This window comes from Eriocheir sinensis, chromosome 28 (assembly GCF_024679095.1).
Source record: "Eriocheir sinensis breed Jianghai 21 chromosome 28, ASM2467909v1, whole genome shotgun sequence".
Classification (NCBI taxonomy): Eukaryota; Metazoa; Arthropoda; class Malacostraca; order Decapoda; family Varunidae; genus Eriocheir; species Eriocheir sinensis.
The window spans coordinates 258,675-280,000 of NC_066536.1; the positions used below are offsets into that span (position 1 = coordinate 258,675).

The 21,326-nt window shown below is 39.7% G+C and overlaps 1 protein-coding gene across 7 annotated transcripts in view; it reads left to right on the top strand.

Annotated features, from left to right (window-relative positions):
* Positions 1-2,461: 2,461 nt before the first annotated feature.
* The window catches only part of LOC127004335 (sex-lethal homolog), a 62,568-nt gene continuing 43,703 nt past the window's right edge, over positions 2,462-21,326 (top strand). For 2 of the 7 annotated variants that reach the window (XM_050871893.1, XM_050871894.1), the window contains exons 1-4: positions 2,468-2,681; positions 4,212-4,400; positions 20,535-20,713; positions 21,273-21,326. The exon at positions 21,273-21,326 is cut by the window's right edge and continues 60 nt beyond it. In XM_050871893.1, coding sequence (XP_050727850.1) covers positions 4,239-4,400; positions 20,535-20,713; positions 21,273-21,326 — 395 coding nt within the window. In that variant the 5' untranslated portion in view covers positions 2,468-2,681; positions 4,212-4,238. Of the gene's footprint in view, positions 2,682-2,855; positions 3,139-4,211; positions 4,401-20,534; positions 20,714-21,272 lie in introns of those variants that run through there. The other 5 variants (XM_050871889.1, XM_050871887.1, XM_050871892.1 and 2 more) reach the window with 5 other exon arrangements.

The window sequence follows — 21,326 nt, forward strand, 5'->3', positions numbered from 1 at the left end:
TGCCAAGGAGATGGAGGCGCAGAACAAGGCCGTCCCAAAGGTTGCCAAGGAGATGGAGGCACAGAACAAGGCCGTCCCAAAGGTTGCCAAGGAGATGGAGGCACAGAACAAGGCCGTCCCAAAGGTTGCCAAGGAGATGGAGGCACAGAACAATTAAGGCCGTCCCAAAGGTTGCCAAGGAGATGGAGGCGCAGAACAAGGCCGTCCCAAAGGAATCCCAGAGTTCGGTTGGCTGTGGCACTGATGTGGTCTATGTGAGTGTTGAATTTCAAGTTAGTGGAGAGGTGGACACCAAGATACTTGTGTGTGTGCACTGATTCTAGTTCTGAATTATGGAGAGTGTAAGTGTGATGGAGGGGGTTGTGAGCTCTGGTGAATCTTAACAGTTTGCACTTGTCAGGGCGGAAATGCATCTACCAGGTGCGCTCCCACCGCTGAGTCTGCAGTCGTCATCGTCGGCATTATTCAAGAAGAACCTGGTGTCCTTCAACGCCTCAAAAACACAGTTTCTCCACCTATCCACTCGACACCTGGAAAACTCTGGAACAATCTTCCTTCATCTGTATTTCCTCCTGCCTACGACTTGAACTCTTTCAAGAGGAGTTTGGATTCTTTTAAAAAAAAAAAATAGTCTAGTGGAAGAGTTATGGCGTTGAGAGTGGAAGATCGTTAATGTACAGGAGGAAAAGAAGGGGGCCTAGAACGGTGCCATAATTGTGGGACACCTGAAGAAACATCAATATATCTCTTCCATTATCATCATTAGGAACATCATCATCTACGACTACTACTACTGTTACTACTACTACTAATAATAATAATCGCCAACACAATTATGACAGTAATATGACTCCTGCAGTGGCTAGTGGACGAAGGTCTCCCGCACAACCCCAAGGTGCAAGTGATGGAGGGCAAGTACCTTTTCAAGCCTCCTCTGCCGGTCACAGACGCACGCTTCCTTCTGAGGCTCCTGCGGCAGCGGTACAGAGAGGGTGTGTGACCCTCTCTGACGTGAAGGAGTCCTTGCCCGGATGGGAGGAAGCGAAAAAGGTGCGTGTAGAATTAGTGGGAATGATCGAGTATGTGCATGAGAGAGCAATAACACTCAAAGAGAGGCACCCAGACTGCCGCCTCTCAAGATCGTCAGCAGCCCGCCTTGAAGCTCCTATATCACAGGCTGCGTGGGTTACTGAGTGCCTATACAGAGACAGTGGCTGATCGTAAGGCTAAAAACAATCTCCTGCCACCTTACGGCACATTACAACGGCTGGTGACCAAATTATAGTAAAGTATAAGGGTGTAATGGTGGGTTGGCGATACCTGTTGATGTTGACACAAACTGTCTCTTATTTACTTTCCCAAAGCTCGCTGGTTGCTGGCTCCCAGCTGGCTATTAAAGGAAAGTGTGCAGGACTGACACAAGTGTGCTCAGTTTCAGTGGACGACCCGTATGGCTGTGAAACAGAAATACAAAAGAGAGCGTGTGCTACCGTTTGAAAAGCGCGGCGAAAACAGGGCTAATAATGGCGTCCAAATCGTAGGTTGTCGTGACTCTCTCTATCAAGGGTAATACGTACGTACCGCGGGTAGCTGCATGAACTGCCATGCTTGCTTATGGTTGCCCGTCGGCTCGAGAATAACCTTCCCAATACTGCCACGCCGATGACTTAGAAATCCTTATAATTTGTCACTTAGACAGCAGTCGCACGCAAATTAAGGCGTTTCTGGAAAGGACACACACACACACGCACACAGAAATCGGCGATCATCATATTCATATGTCATCAGAATGTATGGCACAGGGTCAAGCAAGCGTCATACATCACGTACGGCAATCACTATAAATAAAATTCGCCTGCGCCACTAAATAATGATAATGGGTTGGACATGCAGGGGTCGTCCTAGAAGCCCCTCGATCCAGACAGCCTCTTGGCGCCATGGGCAGCATCATAATATATATCTATATATATCTATATATATATATATATATATATATATATATATATATATATATATATATATATATATATATATATATTTACTTCAAAGTATAGCATAATAGATGGGATAGACTAGCAAATTCGATTAGCTCATCATCCTCAAGTTAAAGTTACCTATATCCCCAGAGAGAGAGGGAGAGAGAGAGAGAGAGCATGGGCTAGGCGGATAATACAGCTTGAATGAAGATTAACCAATGTTTTATTTGTACAAAGGAATATTATTTACTATCCCCAAGCATATAACAATGCCTGTAAAAGAATTGTCCATTTCGAATGGGAATGATGTAACACTCAAATTAAATGAACTTATTGCTAACGTAATTTCATTACTCATGATACTGTACAGAAAGTAAAAATAATTAATATATTAGTGATGTTTTTTTCTATGGTTAGCGCTTCATAGCACAGAAAACGTGGAGCCCAATTCTCTCTAACGCAGTGGTGCCACATCAAAATCAATATGAGCCTGTGTTCCATGCTTTCCGGCTAAATGTTCGCAGCCACGAAATGAAAGCAGTGATATTTTATTCTAGTTTGATAGCTTCTTGTGTGGCATAGACAGCCTGCATAGAGAAAGCCAGCCCGAGGAGCAGCGCGGTTGGCAGGCGTGCAACAGTGTTTGTGTGGCCACGCGCGTCTCCCGGCACTCTCCGCAACACCTCGATGTTTGGGTTTATTTAGGTGATTATTTATATTTTTTGTTGTCAGCTTGAAGGTGCTGTGTGTGATTGTGGTCGAGTGGGTGCCACGGAAGGCGGTGGATGCCTGTCCGTGGTGGAGGGAGCCAGCCACGAGGAAGGAGGTGGAGATATGTGTTAGGCGGGGAGGCTTGGGCCTGCGCCGCCTGCCTCCCTCCGCCTCCCGTCTCTCATCTTAGCTAATATTGCCTCATTGTCTCTTCACTTCCTAAGCCTCGCACTCTCTATTAGTAACAGGGGTGCAGGTGGTGGTGTGTGGTTGAAAGAGAAGCGGGAGACCCAAAAATGACGCCCTAGGTCTGCTTTTAAGGGGTGATAATTTGTGGCACATGGGCTGGGGCAGCCCAACGTCCTGTGCAGGCCAGGCGGGGGCGGCCTGACCACGCCGGGCCTCACCCTCGCAGGCCTCACTCCCCCGCCTCACCCACACCTACTCGCAGGTATTATTAGATATGTGCTGCTTGATTTGGTCTGGTGAAGGCCTGTATAAGCGGAGAGTAAGGGTGTGATAGCTGGGGTGAGCACACGAGTTTGAATTCGGCAAGAGGTGACGGGAGCTGTGTTGGTTTGGCTTGGGGCCCAGCCTTAACAGGGTGTGGGTAGGGCATTGGGGGCTTATAATGTTTTTCAGTGGTGTAATTTGAAGTGGGTCTATGCCATCAGTTACCCAGAATTAATTGTTTATGGTAATATGTAGTACTGCAATCATTTTTCATTGATTATTTTCCAGAAAATAACATGGAAGAGCAAATTATCTTTGAATTTCAGAAAAAAGTAAAATAACAACCAATGGGTGATCATTGCCTCTGACAGTCATTTGATAATGGCCAATTTATCTTATGAAGTTTGGGATACTTAGTAATTACTCTGGCACAATAAAGTTATACCATTACACTGCTTTAGGTGTATTAAACAACACTGTTTCTATTTGATTACTTAATTTTATTAGTATTCCTAAAAGTTGTAGGGAAGTTAATCTGAGATGTTACTGATTAAATATTTAATATTAAATATTTAAATATAAGTCTTTTTATGTCCATATAAAACTAATGTTATTGCAGTCTTTTTGGCTGGTCGATATATCAGCATAGGTTTGCGTATTTGACCTACAAGTAATTGTACTTTAATTATTTTTCTTTAGAATGTATCTTCACTAATTTAAGATATTAACATTAAAATCTTAAATGTGTTGCACTTCAAGATTCCCATTATCGGAAATTGTGATACCAACATTCTAAGTAATTAGTCTGGTATCACTTATTCTCATAATGACCGTAAGTGCCCTTAAAGCTAGCCTCAACTCACTCCTGCATAGATGTAATTAAATTTATAATGTTCACTGAATGAAAATGATGCTGAGATCTAATTTATTATATAATGGATATTGTAATGAGAGGCAAGGCAGGCTGTATAACTGGTATCATTTGCATATAGTTGAAACTATTTTTGTAGGTCATGAGTATACTTCTGCTTGTGGATTAGATCAGAAATAAATTGACTGTATCTCTTTCAGGTTTAGATTGAAAATTAGAAATCTACAATGAGTTTTGAGTCGACCACAAGTTCTGCGCTCCCCGAGGGGGAGACCCGCACCAACCTCATCATAAATTACCTCCCACAGACTCTAACGGACCAAGAGTTTTACAAGATATTTGTTGTTGTTGGACCTATTAAAAACTGCCGCATTATGAAGGACATGAAGGTATAATTATCCAAGAAAGGATTTTTCTTATTTTTATTATTAGTTATTATTATTATTATTATTATTATTATTATTATTATAGTGTTTTTATTATCAATCATTACTGCGGTACCACTTTAAATGTGACTTTTGTTTGAGCATACTGCTTCACAGGAAAGCATGGCCAAGAAAATTCTGCCTCCATATTTTTCATATGCTATTTATTTATTAATATATTCATATATAAATATAGAAAAAAAGTGAAGAGTGGACATCATGCATTTTTTTATCACTTGATTCATCTCAATGTGAAGTACTGATTACAAAGAAAATAGACTTCACAGTTGAAAGATATCCAGTGTTTAAGAAGCTTACAAAAGGATGCCTTGTTATTTGATTCTAAATGTGTTGAAAATCGTGGCTGAAGAAAGAACAATAAATGGAAGAGGAAAAATTGCAATTTATTTTTAAATACATGATATTTTAACTAGCATATGTGATGTAAAGTAATTTTCTTATTAGATTTACAAATACTGTGCTTCATAAGTTTTTTGCATATGGCAACTGGTTAATTACTAAGGTCTGTGTCAGCCAATTGAAATCAAATTGAAGTGAGGTGTTCACGTTAAATTACTCAGTTTACATTTACCTAGCATTTGATTGGTGACTGAGTAAAGGATAACATATATCTCTCCATTAGAGTTATGATTCTCTATTTTCTCAAATACAAAGGGATTTAAAAGGAGTATTGTCACTAAACATAGCTCTCTGTGACTCGCCTCCACACCATTGCCACTGCTAGTAATTGATAAGAGATGGATGTTGTTCCACATGTTACCACATTTATTAGTATTTTCATGTAACTTCTTAATGTTTATGTCAATAGGGTAGTTCTAGAGTTATAGTTGAGATAGTTGGGTCTGGCACTTCTATAAGCATGTACTGAATGAAATAAGACTCATTTCAATGATGGAAACTGAGTTGAAATTGAAAATTTTATGTTGTGTAATCATATTTTTATTTTTTATTTTTCTTATTTAGCTGTTGTTGAAGAGAATAATAATGGAACTAGCTCCTGAATATTTCAAGTGGTTGATGTCAAGGTGAAGGGCTGAGCCCCTCTCAAGTATTTTTACCTAGAACACACGCCAAAATTGTCACAGCCTTATATTTCTTCTTTATGGCATCCCACTCTCAAATGGCCATGTGTATAAAGTCAATTCCTTATTATTGAGTATAGATGCAGTTCATATGAACTTCCAACTTTTCATGGTTTTTCATCATATGGGAATGCAGAGCAATTAAGAGATGTGGCAAGGAACATTTTTTGCCCATGTAGTGAACTTTTATGATACAAGACTCAGGTATAGTCACAATTATTTAATATGCTTAAAGAAGGTGAGCAGTGTAATGGAAGGCAGGAAAATGTTTGATAACAGTGGATGCGATGAGTTGTGAAAATATATATAAAGAGGTATTGCATGAGGAATAGAGCAAAGGCCAGGTAGATAGTGATGGAGTGAATGATAAATGATACATGAAGAGTTTCAGGTATGTGGTACAGGTGCTGAGCAGTTAACCTTTCTGTTTGTAACTAACAACTGGATTCTAGGCTGCTTTTGTGAGCTCTTTGTTGATTGGACAGCCGCTCGAGGCAGCCCTCCTGCTCATCCTTGGAGACAGAACTCTCCACACTACAAGTTTTATGCTTTGTAGGTCACATGTTATGTAACACTTAATTGATTTCTTCATCACTGGACAGTAGAATGATAGTGGATTACAACTGTGATGATAACTCAAATTGACGAAAATGTTAATGAAATAATGCCAGTCAATGACAGGGTAATAATAGATGCTTATACTGCTTTTTATTCCACGTCAATTTTTTTCATGGAATTACAAAGCAACTGTAAGAACAAACTATAGCATGTGATAAAGAAAATTCTCTTAACCCGGTAGCAGTGGGGATCATGTTTCTTAATGGTCCCTCTAAGCGAGAAAAATGAGAAAAAATCACCCCTCACACAAACCATTTCTTAATATATATCAAAACATTTGTGATCAGATTATGTATCATCTATTTTTTTATTTTTTTATATCATGGCACAAATTTGGCCCGTCGCTGCTATACGGTAAAGCCACAAATTTGGCCTGTTGCTGCTACCGGGATGATAGTGTCATCAGAATATAGATAAGTTGGAAAGGAAGGGAGGTAAGCAAGTTTTTATAACAAGTTGAAGGCAATGGACGAGTGACTTTGTATCTTATGCAGACACACAGACACACACACACACATACAGAATGCGAGAGAGAGAGAGAGTGTGTGCGTGTGTGTGTGTGTGTGTCATTGTCGTCTAAGATTTACTCCTTTAATAAGGGAACAGGGCCTTTGCTCAAAGGCGGCCCTGTAAATGTGTGTTTGTGTGTAAGATACAAAGGCACTCATCTTTTACCTACAACTTGGTATAAAAGTTTGTTTGCCTCCCATCCTTTCCAGCTTACCTATAATCTGTTAGTGAGAATTTTCTTTATCACATGCCATTGTTTGTTATAACAGTTGCCTGATAATTCCATGAAAAAATGGCATGGAATAAAAAGTTGTAGAAGCATTTATTACCCTGTCTTTAACTTTGACTGACATTATTGCTTTTATATTTCGTCAATTTGAGTTTTTTATCAACACAGTCATAATTCACTATCTACTGTCTAGTGATGAAGAAACCAAGTAATTATTATGCAACAAATGACCTATATAGTATAAAACTTGTAGTGTGGAGAGTTCTGTTTCCTAAGATGAGTGGGATAGGGCTGCCTCAAGTTGCTGTCCAGTCAGCTAGTAGCTTACAAAAGTAGCCTATGATTAAGTTGCTAGCTTCAAACAGACAGAGTATAGTTCGTGAGTCTGCAAGATATATGGGAATCAGATGTTAAGCAGTTGCCAGTCAGAGAAAGAAAGAAATTCTGAGACATGGATGGAGAGTTGTTACTAAAAAGAGGGTATGAACAAGGAGAACTGGAGCCTTCTATTGTGGTCAACACCACAAGGGAAGTTCTGGAGGAAATATAGCATCAGAACTAAATATGTATGAAGAAAAAAAAAAAAATATGACCATAAATGGTGATGGCTCTGAAGTATGGCTGATAAGAGGCACAGGTGTTCTGGTGAGGTGGGGAACACAGGACCACCTGGAATGAAAGTTAATGAAACTGAAAGCCAAACAGTTAAAGGGATGCTGTTATGACTGCATTACTGAGTATCCATGCAGATACCTTCATACTTACTGTCCTGTGCAAATTGAAATTTGAATGAAAAAATGACAACTTTGTCAGAATCAAGAAAGAGGCTAGGGCATTGGAAATGAATATGCAATCTGTTGTACCCACAGTAAATTGAATTTGGAAAGGAAGGACTACACTTTCTTGCCATGTTGAATTTCATACATTTGATAGTAATTTTGCTGTTTTGACTATATATTTTTATTTACTGCACATTCAGTTCCATTAAGCTCCATCATCATAATTCAATAGGAAATTGACTGCAGAGTTTAATAGGTTTTAAAACTTAAGTAATAATAAACATGTTCTTAAACACCAGCATGAAATAAGGTTATTTATAGCAGCAGATAAAGATTTTTTTTTTAATAACAATTTGTTAACTAGAACAACCTTTGAATAATAGCCCACACCCCTCATGTCACTCAGCTTTGTCTGTTTGTCTGAATAACCTTTTGCACAAAGGGAACATCGTTCTAAGATAACTATGGTTGGAAATAAAACTGGTGAAGCTTTGTTGAATTTCCAGGAGTGAAAGCTTGTTAGCTGGTGTAAATTTTTATTAGGAAATGCAATGTTGGTTGACTATTTAAACTTTCCCAAGCAGACATGTAGATGTTCACCTAGCTAATTGCTTGCTGCTTTCAGTAGTTTTATCCCTCTGAGTTCTTCATATATGGAGAAAGCTGTCTGCCTGCTCATCAAGATGAAAAAAAAAAGGTTCATTGATAAACACTTTCTCTAAGTGGTGCATTGCCTTTGATGCTACATAGGATTACATCTATGAAGAATTGTATAAAGTATTGTCAAGATCATGGGAATTTTAAAGTTTGATCAGCATACAAAAGCAATATTCAATTTTGAGATGACACTATTCTTTATATGTACCAAGTCTAGTGGCAAACTTGTAATGTGTATATTATAATGTACATGTGTATGTATGACTGTATGTGTGGTGACACCCGATAGATCATCTTACAACACGTCGTGCTGCAGCGTGGGAAGCTGTGATGAACTGACACTAGGATCAGCAGATGACTTTCATCGCCGTCATCACCCGTCTTCTGTCCCTTCTCCGTGTTGTTCGCCCGTTTTATTTGCTTGTAGTTCGTCCGGAAGGGTGTGGGTTCTGGTTGATGATGGCTGATGAAAGTCATCATTTGCTGATCCTAGTGTCAGTTCATCACAGCTTCCCACGGCTAAAAGCACGACGTGTTGTTAGACATCCTGTTGTGTGACACCGATCGGGTGTCGCCACACGTACAGTCATACATACACATGTACATTATAATATACACATTACATACTGCAACATGATAGAAGAACTAAGTAGTGAGATTCTACAAGTAGGGCTTAATGTGAATAAGAAAAATACTAAAATACTTAAAATGAAATTTGCTCAAATTGAATTTAGTTATTGAAAAGTGAGCCCTGAAAACAGTTTGTGAATATGTTTATCTACCTAGGACAACTGATACACAAATTCCTCTGAACTGGAAATAATGAGGCTTTTATGTAATGGTTAGCATGCCTGGGTATGAATTCCTAGGCCTGGATTCGTATCCCAGCTTGGCACAGTTGGTGCATAACTCACTTAGCTATTCATCCCTCCTTATCAGTAAAAGTGTAAAGTTGGGAGCATATATAGCTGTGTGTGGCCTTGTTGCTCATCTCCATTGCATTAGTTCTTAAGCCTGTGGTGGGTAAGAACCCATAAACCCAGGACACAGCCAGTGTGACATCTGGTTACCACAGCTTACCTTTCCCAGGTTTCCCCAGATACATATATATTGACCAGACTGAAAGGAAGCATGAACAGCTGAGTGAACTGCACTTGACTGCCCAGGTCGGGATTAGAACCCAGGCTTGTGGATTCATAGCTAGGCACGCTAATCACTGCATCAGAGAAGCTGGTTGATGAATGGGTACCTCGGGAAATCTTGGTGAGATAATCTGGTAACCTGGATGTCACACTTGCTTTCTGGTCCTGGGTAGTGGGATCTCACCCACCACAGGTTCAAGGGCCAATGAGACAGATGGGTATCTAGCTCTACCATGCTCAGCTATAGCATATACCCCAAATTTTATCTTTACATTTAGAAGTGGACTGGAGAGCTTTCAGAAAACAAATAACCTATTGAAACATACCTTTGTGCTTGAAGAGAAAGTGCGTTATGTTTGTATTAATTTACTCGTAATATGTTACATGAATTTTGAATTTGATATTGCATATATTGCAAGGTTCAGGGAATGCAGTTGCAACTCCTATCATTAATTGTCATGTCAATATTAACATAAAATACATTAAATTCAATACCTTTCCACAAACCCAAGTTCATGCTAAGTGCAAGCAGGCTGTATTTCAGACTAGGGATTTTGATAAAAATGTCATTTTACTGGACAGTGTGGTGTACCTTCTGATAATGTGAGGATATACCTGCAGAAATTCATAAGCATTTGTATGATGCATTAGCTATGAAAAGACTGAATGTATTTGGATTTGGTAATGGTGGTGTCGACTATATGAGTGTGTATTTAATTACTGGTGGTGATTATGACTAATAATGTGGTGTTGGGGATGACTACATGAGTGTACTTCATCATATGGTGGTAGTGATGATATTGCAAGTGTATTTCATCACTGATGGTGGTGATAAGTACTGGGCCAGTTTTAGTGACTAGTAATGGTATCTTTATTGGCAAAAATTGTTTGGCAGGTGCCAGTATTGTAGTTATTGTAAATCATTCTTGATTTTATGGTTTATGAGAGAGAGAGAGAGAGAGAGAGAGAGAGAGAGAGAGAGAGAGAGAGAGTCATGTACGATATATATAGGATATGAAAATAATATATGAAAGTATAAAAAAATTATGCCTGAGCAGTCCAGGATAAAAAAAGGAAAAGGTAAAATGCACAAGACAGAGTGACACCTAAAGTTGTGCAGGAGACTAGACTTTTTGAGTCCCTGCTGACCCCAGATAAGCAGAGGGTGAGAGAGCAGTGTATCAGCCTCTCTGGGACTTGTCTCACAGAATTAGCAGATGAAAGAAAAATTATGCTTACTTTTTCATGATATTTTATCTACATATCACTTATAAGATGGAATTGAGGTGTAATTTTTGTACACAACAATTATCTAAGTCTTTGGGCACACTACAACACATGAATCAAAATTTGTCTGAAAAATGATGCTGTTCAAATGAACTGTCTGCTTTGGTTAACTTGTGGTAGTGAAATGGCTAGATATGGGATCAAATATGAGCCTAGCAAAACAGCAAGGAATGTACAGTCAGCAAAAAAAGGATTGAACACCCATGGTTTAATTCAGTAGAATTTGAACAATTTCTGTAGACATGATTTTGTGTAGACTAGGTGGATACTAGTGGCAAGAGTCTTCCTATTGGTACCAATCTAACCAGCACAACACCCGTGTCTATAGATTTTGCTCATCCTATTCAATTGACCCATGGCTGTTCATTACTGTTTTTGCTGACGGTACATGAGTGTATTCTTCTCATAACTATGCAGCAGCTAAAATATATATATATATATATATATATCTCTATATATATATATATATATATATATATATATATATATATATATATATATATATATATTAGATATTGTTACTGGGTGGTTTTGGTTACAAAATAAACGTATTTGTAACATCTGGCATCCAGCTCTGATGCTCCTAGTGCAGTGGTTCTTAAGGGGGGAGTCCGGTTTGGAGACCCCAAAAATATTAAAAAAATGACTTTGTGAAAAAAATATATTTGGTAGGTATACATTTTGGCAACTATCTACTTGAGATTGAAGATGATAAAAAAACTCATAGTAAACCTGAAAAAAGCTTCCTAGTGTGTTTTAACGGGATCGCGATCCATCAATAAACTTTATCAGCCCATATCTCAAAACATAAGTTATTCCCCTTCTAACGTTAACCTTGGAGCCAGTTTTAGCTTGATTTCAATGAAACAAAGACTAAAAGGCAGAGGAATACTTTCTCTTCAAATCATCGTCGCTGTTTTTTTGATATATGTCTGGTTTAATTTTATATTAATATTTTTTTGGGCAAAAAAAGGCAAATTAAAAACAAAAAAAAATCAAAAAACAAATTCAAAACCATAAATGAAAAAACTACCGACGCATAAACATTTCATATTATACCGTCTCTAAGTTACAGAAAAATGAAGGTTGTGGGGCCACTTAGAAAGACGGAGATTCGCTTTTAAATTTTCGTTGTAGTTGTAGTTGGGGGGGGAAGGGGACAAGAATGGGGGTCAATGTCTAATGTTGATGTAAATGATGCCAATACTTCACAACATAAAAATCAGAGCGATTCATGCATATTTACCGGAGATATGGCACCCCCGATCTAAACCGGACTCTCCCCTTAACCTTTTCAGAGGCGCCGAACCCTAACGAAAACCTCCGCACAGTAGCCGAACCCCTCAAGTATATATATATATATATATATATATATATATATATATATATATATATATATATATATATATATATATATATATCTATATATATCTATATATATCTATATATATCTATATATATCTATATATACATACAAATGGAAGAAATATTCCTTCAAAATTCAAGAGTATATTGATTTGGATAATACAAAGAATGGATTCCATTTTAATCTATAAAATATTAAAGAAAATTTGCTTAAAATTCAACTGCAAAATTAAATGTCTTTAGGGAGGATCTTCGCCGCACCCCTGAGACGGGCTCGCTGACCCCCTGGGGTTCGATCGAACCCAGGTTAAGAACCACTGTCCTAGTGTCTACTGGAGAGGAAACTCAGTTGATTCATGGAAGCCTAAAATAACATGTAATATATATATATATATATATATATATATATATATATATATATATATATATATATATATATATATATATATATATATATATATATACAGGTAACTCGATTTACGCGAGTTTGGTTTACCCGTTTTTTAAATAACGCGGGGTCCAAAATCCAAATAAATGTTTAATATTACACGTTTTTTCCACTTATACGCAATATTTTATGGAGTGGGAAACCAGATGTCTCACGCAACTGGACTCACACGGCACTGCGGCCACACAGCTGAGCTCAGTTTTTCCCGCACGCCACTTGAACAACAATACAGTACCCACACTGCCACACTACTCAAGAATAGGGGTGGGCAGGTACCGATACCAATACTGGTACTAATGTTACCAGGCTATTCAGTATGGTACCGGTACCAGACTGCTTGGTACCGGTACCAATACTAGCCAGTCGCTCATGGTGTCCCTCATTTCTTCCTCACGAGTGAGGCTGAGACTGAGTGCTTGAGTGGATATCTCGGTGATATGGATATTCTCTCTCTCTCTCTCTCTCTCTCTCTCTCTCTCTCTCTCTCTCTCTCTCTCTCTCTCTCTCTCTCTCTCTCTCTCTCTCTCTCTCTCTCTCTCTCCACTGAAGGAAGTGAATATTTATTTTTCAATAGAAACCTACCTCTTGTTTGATTTACATTGCTTTTGATTTACACAACCTCTCCAAGGACACAATACTACAGAATCGAGTTACCTGTATATATATATATATATATATATATATATATATATATATATATATATATATATATATATATATATATATATATATATATATATATATATATATATATATATATATATATATATATATATATATATATATATATATATATATACAGTCATCCCTGAAATTGTACGGTTACCAATAGTACGGGTTCAGTTTTATACGGATTGTCATGGAAGAATTTTTTTTAGGATTTTTAAATTACCCGCTCGTAGCACCAAGTAGCCATGGCATGAGTGGCAACACTGTTCTACCAAAACACTTGCTAAAAGCACCCCGAAGCATTCGAGAAAGGTGTTCATCTTGCAGAAGAATTCAGATTTAGGAGAAGTTACGTTTTGGGATGAGTTAAGTTGCGGTAGGAAGAGCATACCACGTGAATGAGAGCAGTGTTTGCTGTATCTATCATAGTGTAAAAGAAATTCTTGCCACAGTAACTGCCAGTGCTCCAAGAGTGCTGCAAGGGTGGAGATAAAGGCCGTCCTTTTCTGTTTGTTCATAAATTAACCTATTATAAACACATAAATAGGCATTTTCTTAGCTTAAACAAGAAATTGGTGGGCAGGAATGGGTACTCCTACAGAATCGGGGTCCCGCCTGGCTCGCTTCTCGTTGGCCAAAGTTGCCAGATATGCATTTTCTGCTGGTGTTACCACACTGGGCATCAAGCCTTCCTGGCAGTGCTCCCTTCCACATTAACAATGAGCCATGTCATACACTCACACTCTCTCTTACTCTCTACCACATTTTCTATTGCTCTCTAAATCATACTTGAAATAAGATACAAAACGGTAATTGTGGAGATTGACTCCGCGCCTCCAAAATACGACATTATGCCTCCATATTATATAGTTAAGGGATGCATATTTAAACTACTCCAACCGAACTTTGAATAACCTGACCTCTAATGGGGGGCGAATCTCCCCAGCGTGGTAACACTGCATTGTGACTGCAGCAGAAAATGCATGACTGGTATCTTGGGCTCGTGTGTAACAGCTGAGCCAGGCGGGACCTGGATTCCGTAGTGCTTTTAGGGGGTTTACTGATGAAGAACAAAGCCTATGTGCACCGTGGAATGGTGGATTGCCACATGTCACCATGGCCCACAGTTTACTTCTACCCAGGGTCGCAGGTTGTGGTCACTTGTGGCTGTAACGAACCTGTGACACTAACCACGTTTGGACACTGGTGGCCATATCAAAACAGAGTGGTAGAGTTAAGTTCCTAACTGAGTATGCAAGAATGCTGCTTTGACTGTTGGCTGGCAGGGTGTCTGACATCTCTGCTGCCCACCACACACATGTGAGTTCAAAAGGTATTCATATTTCTTTACTTAGCTCATTTGTTCAACAAGATAAGTAAATTTAGTTTTCATCATTGGATTAATCAGTGATTGCACAATTGTAACACAACTTTTGAAACAACAGAGTAAAATGATTGTTATGATGGTGGGTATATCAGAAAAAAAACATTTAATGTGGATATCACTTTTACCTATCGATATATGCAGCAATTATGGGATCACTTATAGAATAAAATTCTTGTTCTACATAAAATCTTTTAGAATGTGATGGTTAGTGTGCTGTAAAAGGAGACTAAAAAGGATTTGGAAATTTGTTATTTACTGATTTAACTTACCAAAATTATTAAATTTTTTTCCTATTGAGTTTTATAAATTGTGATATAGTTGTACAATCACTGCGTAATCCAATGATGTAAAAAAAGTTTTCTTATCATATGTAACAGACAAATTAAGTAAAGTAATATGAATACTTGTAATTTTTCATGAGTTTGTTTCGTGACGGAGACAGACACCCCACCTTACCTACCCAGCTAGGGACTGAGGCACTGCTAGGGGGGATCCAGCTTATGTGAATAGACAAAGTCACAAGACAACTCAATTTTCTGGTTTAACCTGGTAGCAGCGGGGATCATGTTTCTTATTGGTCCCTCTAAGTGAGAAAAATGAGAAAAAATCATTATTCACAAACCATTTCATAATATATATCAAAGCATGCATCATCTATTTTGGGGGGTTTATATCATGGCACAAATTTGGCCCGTCGCTGCTACACGGTAAAGCCACAAATTTGGCTCGTTGCTGCTACCGGGTTAAACTGTGGCAAGGCAACATATGGCGACAAAATATTAATGATGTGAGGAGGATAAATGAAACTGGATTACTGCAAACCACTGACATGGAAATGGTCCTATCAACAATCTTGACAAGGAAATTCTGTTGACTATGTTGTCAAGGGCTAGTAATAGAGCACTCATTACTTCATCCACATGTTAATCTGAGATGACAATGATGCATGAATTAATATTTTTATGCTGGGGTACTCAGTAACAAGATATTGGATATCGTATACTGATCACAAGTGTAGTATACATGTGACTGATAGAAGTATAATGGGAAGGGCTCACCTTGGTGAATGATACAGTAGAATATAGATTTAATAACAACAAAAAATTGTAGAGGACCCTGAATTTGGGACACAGATTCTACTTGAATATTTTCCATTGAGAATGAATCAAATTCACTGCTTAATATTGAGCCACTCCATGAGGTGGTGAGGCAAGTCTAAAACAAAAAGTTGAGAAACACCTTAAACAAAAAAGTAACTGCAGTAACATGAGTGCAGCAACAGATGATTTGAGTCCTTTTTGGCCCTTGATTGGCTGAGGGCAAGCACTTCAACTCCTCATTAGCATCAAACTACAATTACGAGAGAAGTGTTGTGAGAAGGAGAGGTACCATGTGTTTGTTGATTTGGAGAAGGCCTTGAAAGTTACCAAGAGAGGTGATCAGATGTTCACTGTGGGGGCAGAGAGTTTTGAAGAGGCTGATCAACTTGGTGATGGCACAGTATTGGATCAAGATCTGGAATGAGTGTTGCTGTTGAAACCTCCAAAGATTTTTAGATTGGTGTTCATCAGGGGTCTTCCCTAAGTTGCTTGTTCCTTGTGGTGATGGAGGAGGCTTCAGAGGAATGTAAAAGAGATCTGTGGCAGCTGTTGTATTCAGATGATTTGGTGCAAACAGCTGAGATAAAGGAAGAGGTGAAAGTTATGGTAAGAAATTGGAAGTGAGCAATTGAGAAACAAAGGCTTCAAATTGAACTAAAACCAGGATGACGGTGACAGGCAAGAAGCTGGAAGATTATATTTATTTATTATTTTTTATTTTATTTAACGTATGGCCTATGGCACCACTAGGCTTCCTTAATGGGGCCTGGTGGTTGGCCCCAGCCCATTGTGGTGCAGGCAAGTGTTTATAGTGGCATCATCTTGCTTGGCTCATGCTGCCCCCCTGGAGCTCATCTTTGATCCTCTCTTTAGAGAGAGAATCTAAGAGTCTTGGTTGATAGATGGTCTTCAGGACAGCATGGTGGTATAGTCTATCAATTTTAACTTGAGCCCTTGGGCCCGACTCACACAATAGACAACTCCAGTAGATCTCACAATCGTGCCCTGCACAGCCATGCAAAAGAGAGAGAGAGAGAGAGAGAGAGAGAGAGAGAGAGAGAGAGAGATAGCGATCCTCTCTGAGGAGAGTAATGGAGTGATGTGGCACCAGCGCGGTCTCGTGGGGAATCCCTGAGTCGCGCCCAAGGGCTCAAGTTGAAATTGATAGACTATAGAATTGGGCCACTCGGCAGTGACTGAAAAATCCCACCTTGTGGAGGTGGGCAGGATGCAAACGTGCATCCTCCTGGACATGGCACCAACATGCTAACCACTCAGCCACTGCCTCCTCAAGTTTAGGTGGAATATGTGACAAATGAGTGGGAATCAACTCTTTACTGTTCACTATATGACAGATGTGTCATGCCCTGAGATTTGATTTTCTCTTTTCTGTTCTCCAACACGACCTCTGTGTGTATCGAAACACACGAGAAATTAATCAAGACAAGAAGAGGGTATTCGCCGGCTGTCTGGGATTGAACCCGTGACCAGCGTGACGGGAGAGCCACTCCTTACCGAGTCGGCCAAAAAGGTACCCCGCTCGCTGAATGGGTTATGGGAGGCTTGCCCATCAGGCCTAGTCGCCGCACAACAGATGGTGCCACAAGAGGTGTTCAAGGCTGAGGTCCTGCAATATGGTGGTTGACTTTCAGTGCCCTGCCCTGTATGGAGGAGGAGGGGAGGTAGTTGAGATAGAGGAGATGATTGAAGTGGATAGTGGAGTAATAAGAAAGGTGAATCAGTTTTATTACTTGGGAGACATCTTGAATAATGAAGCTAGAGTGGAGGGAGCAATTAAGGGAACAGTAGCAGCAGCATGGAGAAAGGAGAGAAATATCGGGGTTGCTGATGAATAGTTGTTCCATTGAAAAACAGAGACAAGGAATATGGTACTTAGATTTGTGCTGTTTTGTGAAGCAGAGGTGTAGGCTCATATGAAGCTGGAGAATGTATTGTATATTGCAATGTAAAGATGTTGAAATACGTAGCTGGTATCACCTGCTATACCTCCTGCATGCCTCCGTGGTGTGGTGGTTACCATGCCCAGCTATAATCCGTGGGGTCGAGTTTGAATCCTGGCTTGGGCAGCTGGCATGCAGCTCACCCAGCTGTTCATCTCCCTTTTGGGCTGGTTGATTAATAGGTACCTGGGGAAGGTAAACTGTGGTGTGACCTGGATGTCACGCTGGCCCTTTGTCTCACGGTAATGGGTTCTTACCCACCACAGACTCAAGGGCCGATGTGATGGAGATGAGCACAGTGGCCATGTGCAGCTGTAGCATATGCCCCCAACTTTACCTTAACCTTACCTGCTGTTCCACATTATCACTATAAGCTTTTCTTTCCTGCTTCATTGTCTTTGTCATCATAATCAGTATCAAGACTTACACACTGGCCAGTTACTGGTTGTGATTGGCACTTCTGGTTTGTGCTTAAAGATGAGTAATGAGATGAAATTGGGAAAATATGATACCTATCAAGTAGGGTGAAGTGGACACAACCCGTACTACTAGTGGGAAAATATTCATTAAAAATCTGTATTTGCCCTAACAGGCAAAACAAAGAGTGCATAATGCTCCTCAGGAAATGGGCTTCCTTTATGAGTATCTGTTGAGCTTCCCCAGAGAATATTGTTTTTCCATAGGAATTTTTTTTTCTTTTTTTCCGATTGCTGTACGGCTTGTGACCAGGGGGTCACGGCTCGTACACGAGGTGTTCACGGCCCTGAAGTGTCATGACCTTTACGCCATATTTTTGACAGGCAGCCCTGATGCTGCATTTGGTTTCGACCTGGTAATTGAACTTCTCTATAAGGCCCGTGCGGTCTGTCTGAAGGATGTGCTTGGGCTTGTAGTGGCGAGGCATGTTGAGGAGAGTTCTGAAATATAATGTCATTAGTTACATGGGAAAAATAATTTTAATAAAAATAAAAATAACAATTATAATCTTTAATGGACTCGACCCGTGCACATAGTATGGAATGAGTACGAATATATAAATTTTATAGAATTTTTAAAACAATTAAAAAAGTTAACCCTGAAAGACCATTTATGAACTGATAGTTGTTAACTAACTAATGGGGAGCATATGGCTGGGGATGCGTTGCTTCACTCATTTGGTGCCCATACTCCTTGTGGTCCTTCTGAGGAAGCTTCCAAGCAGCTGCCATATCCATCTCAAGTCCTTCCCGGCAGGATCAGCTGACTTGCCCAGCCATGAGTTATGTGGGTGTCTCCTTGGTCTCCACTCACGGTTGTCTCATACAGTAGCAACCCTATGAGCAGGATTGACATCTGGGAGGTGTGCCATGTGCCCATATACCTGGAGTTACCATTCATGGACTAAGCTTGTAACAGGCCTCGATTCATTTTCATCATGTAGTCACTGGCTCAACATGAAGTCATTTCAGCGATATCCCATGATCCTGCGAATGCATTTGGTACCAAAGGCATTGACACGCCTCTCCGAGTCACCATTCAGAGTCCATATCTCACAGCCATACAGTAAGACAGGGAGCACAAGCGACTAAAGATTCAAATCTTTGTCTGCCCATATGGATATTGACAACGCCATACTCTCGTATTGAGTGAGTCCATAACACTGTGGACCAGGCCAATTTGTCAAGTGACTTCCTGGTAACACCCTCCATTGTTATGCTCTATGCTAACAAGTTATGTGAAGCTTTTGGTGACCTTGACATGCTCACCACATGCATGACCAAACTGACCTGTGTCATCCACCAAGCCTCCAAACGACTGGACCCTAGTTTTAACCCAGGAGACCTTCAGTCCCAGAGGCTTTGCCTCTTCATGCAGCACTTTGAGAGCCTTCACTAGGACCTCCAGCTATTCTGTGAGAAGTATTGCATCATCAGCAAACACAAGGTCAGTGTCCTTGATGTCGTCGACTGATGCTCAGCAACGACTGTGATCAATAACTTCACCTAATAGCCAGTCCATGCAAGTGCTGAAAAGTGATGAAGCAATGACACACCCCTGCCTCACTTCTGAATTAACAGGGCAGAAGCTGGAAATGCCTCCCTCAAACTTCATAGCACAGTCAGTCCCAGAGTAAAGACCAGTCATCAGGTCAATAATCCTTGCAGGAATCTCTCAGATCTGCAGAATATCCCAGAGTGCCTCATGATGCATTGAGTCGAAAGCCTTCTTGAGATCAATATAGGCTGCGAGCAACCCCTGCCAAAACCTACATTGGCGTTCCATGAGAATGTGAAGTGCTAGGATCTGGCCAATTGTTGACTTGCCAGGCGTGAACCTGGATTGTTTAGGTTTCTGAAATTTTAGAAGATGAGATTAAATTTGCATAATAGTTAGCACCATTTATATTAGTCTACTTCAACTAGAGACAACTTTTGACAGTTATTAGCAATGAAAAATGATATGAGCGATTAAACTACTTGCATTTTGACAAACCATCTGAAGGGCATTTAAAGTTCAATGTATTTATTTTAACTCATGCATGCTTATAGTTTACACTATAAGGACTGTAATGTATTGTAGAATTAAATAATATTCAAGCAAGGCTGTTACTTAAACAGTCAGATTCTAGTTGGATTAAATAAAGACAACTGGCTTCTGAACTTTTGCATGGATGTGCGATCTTGTAGCAGCACCATCACTAACTTAATAATCCATTGTCTTATGTTGATCATTGATATTATTGATAATGTATTTTTTAAATTTTTATTGTTATTTAGTTTTTATCTTAAGATTTTTATTTTCTCCTTTATGTAAAATTTGACTGAATTCTTATTTTTACCTCTCCTTACACTTGATACTCCCAGCAGACTGGCTACTCGTTCGGGTTTGGCTTCGTGGAGTACCAGAAGCCAGAGGACGCAGCCAAGGCCATCCTACAGTTGAACAATCTGCCTGTGCAGCACAAACGTATCAAAGTGTCCTATGCTCGGCCCCCGGGAGAAGACATCAAGGAAACAAACCTCTACATACAGAATATTCCTAGGTAAGCTGTATACTGCCTTGTGTCCTGAATTACATAGAATTGCAGTAATGATGTTTATATTTATGTCTGTCATATAATTGGTAATGGTGAACGGGGTAGACAGTGGACAGTTTTTTTCCTATCGGTATTTCTGAATTTGAATGATCATTTTAATCTTTTTTTTTCTCTCTCTCTCTCTCTCTCTCTCTCTCTCTCTCTCTCTCTCTCTCTCTCTCTCTCTCTCTCTCTCTCTCTCTCTCTCTCTCTCTCTCTCTCTCTCTCTCTCTCTCTCTCTCTCTCTCTCTCTCTCTCTCTCTCTCTCTCTCTCTCTCTCTCTCTCTCTCTCTCTCTCTCTCTCTCTCTCTCTCTCTCTCTCTCTCTCTCTCTCTCTCTCTCTCTCTCTCTCTCTCTCTCTCTCTCTCTCTCTCTCTCTCTCTCTCTCTCTCTCTCTCTCTCTCTCTCTCTCTCTCTCTCTCTCTCTCTCTCTCTCTCTCTCTCTCTCTCTCTCTCTCTCTCTTCTCTCTCTCTCTCTCTCTCTCTCTCTCTCTCTCTCTCTCTCTCTCTCTCTCTCTCTCTCCAGATCATACACATTAGATCAGCTTGAAGAGTTATTTTCTGTATATGGTCAAATCGT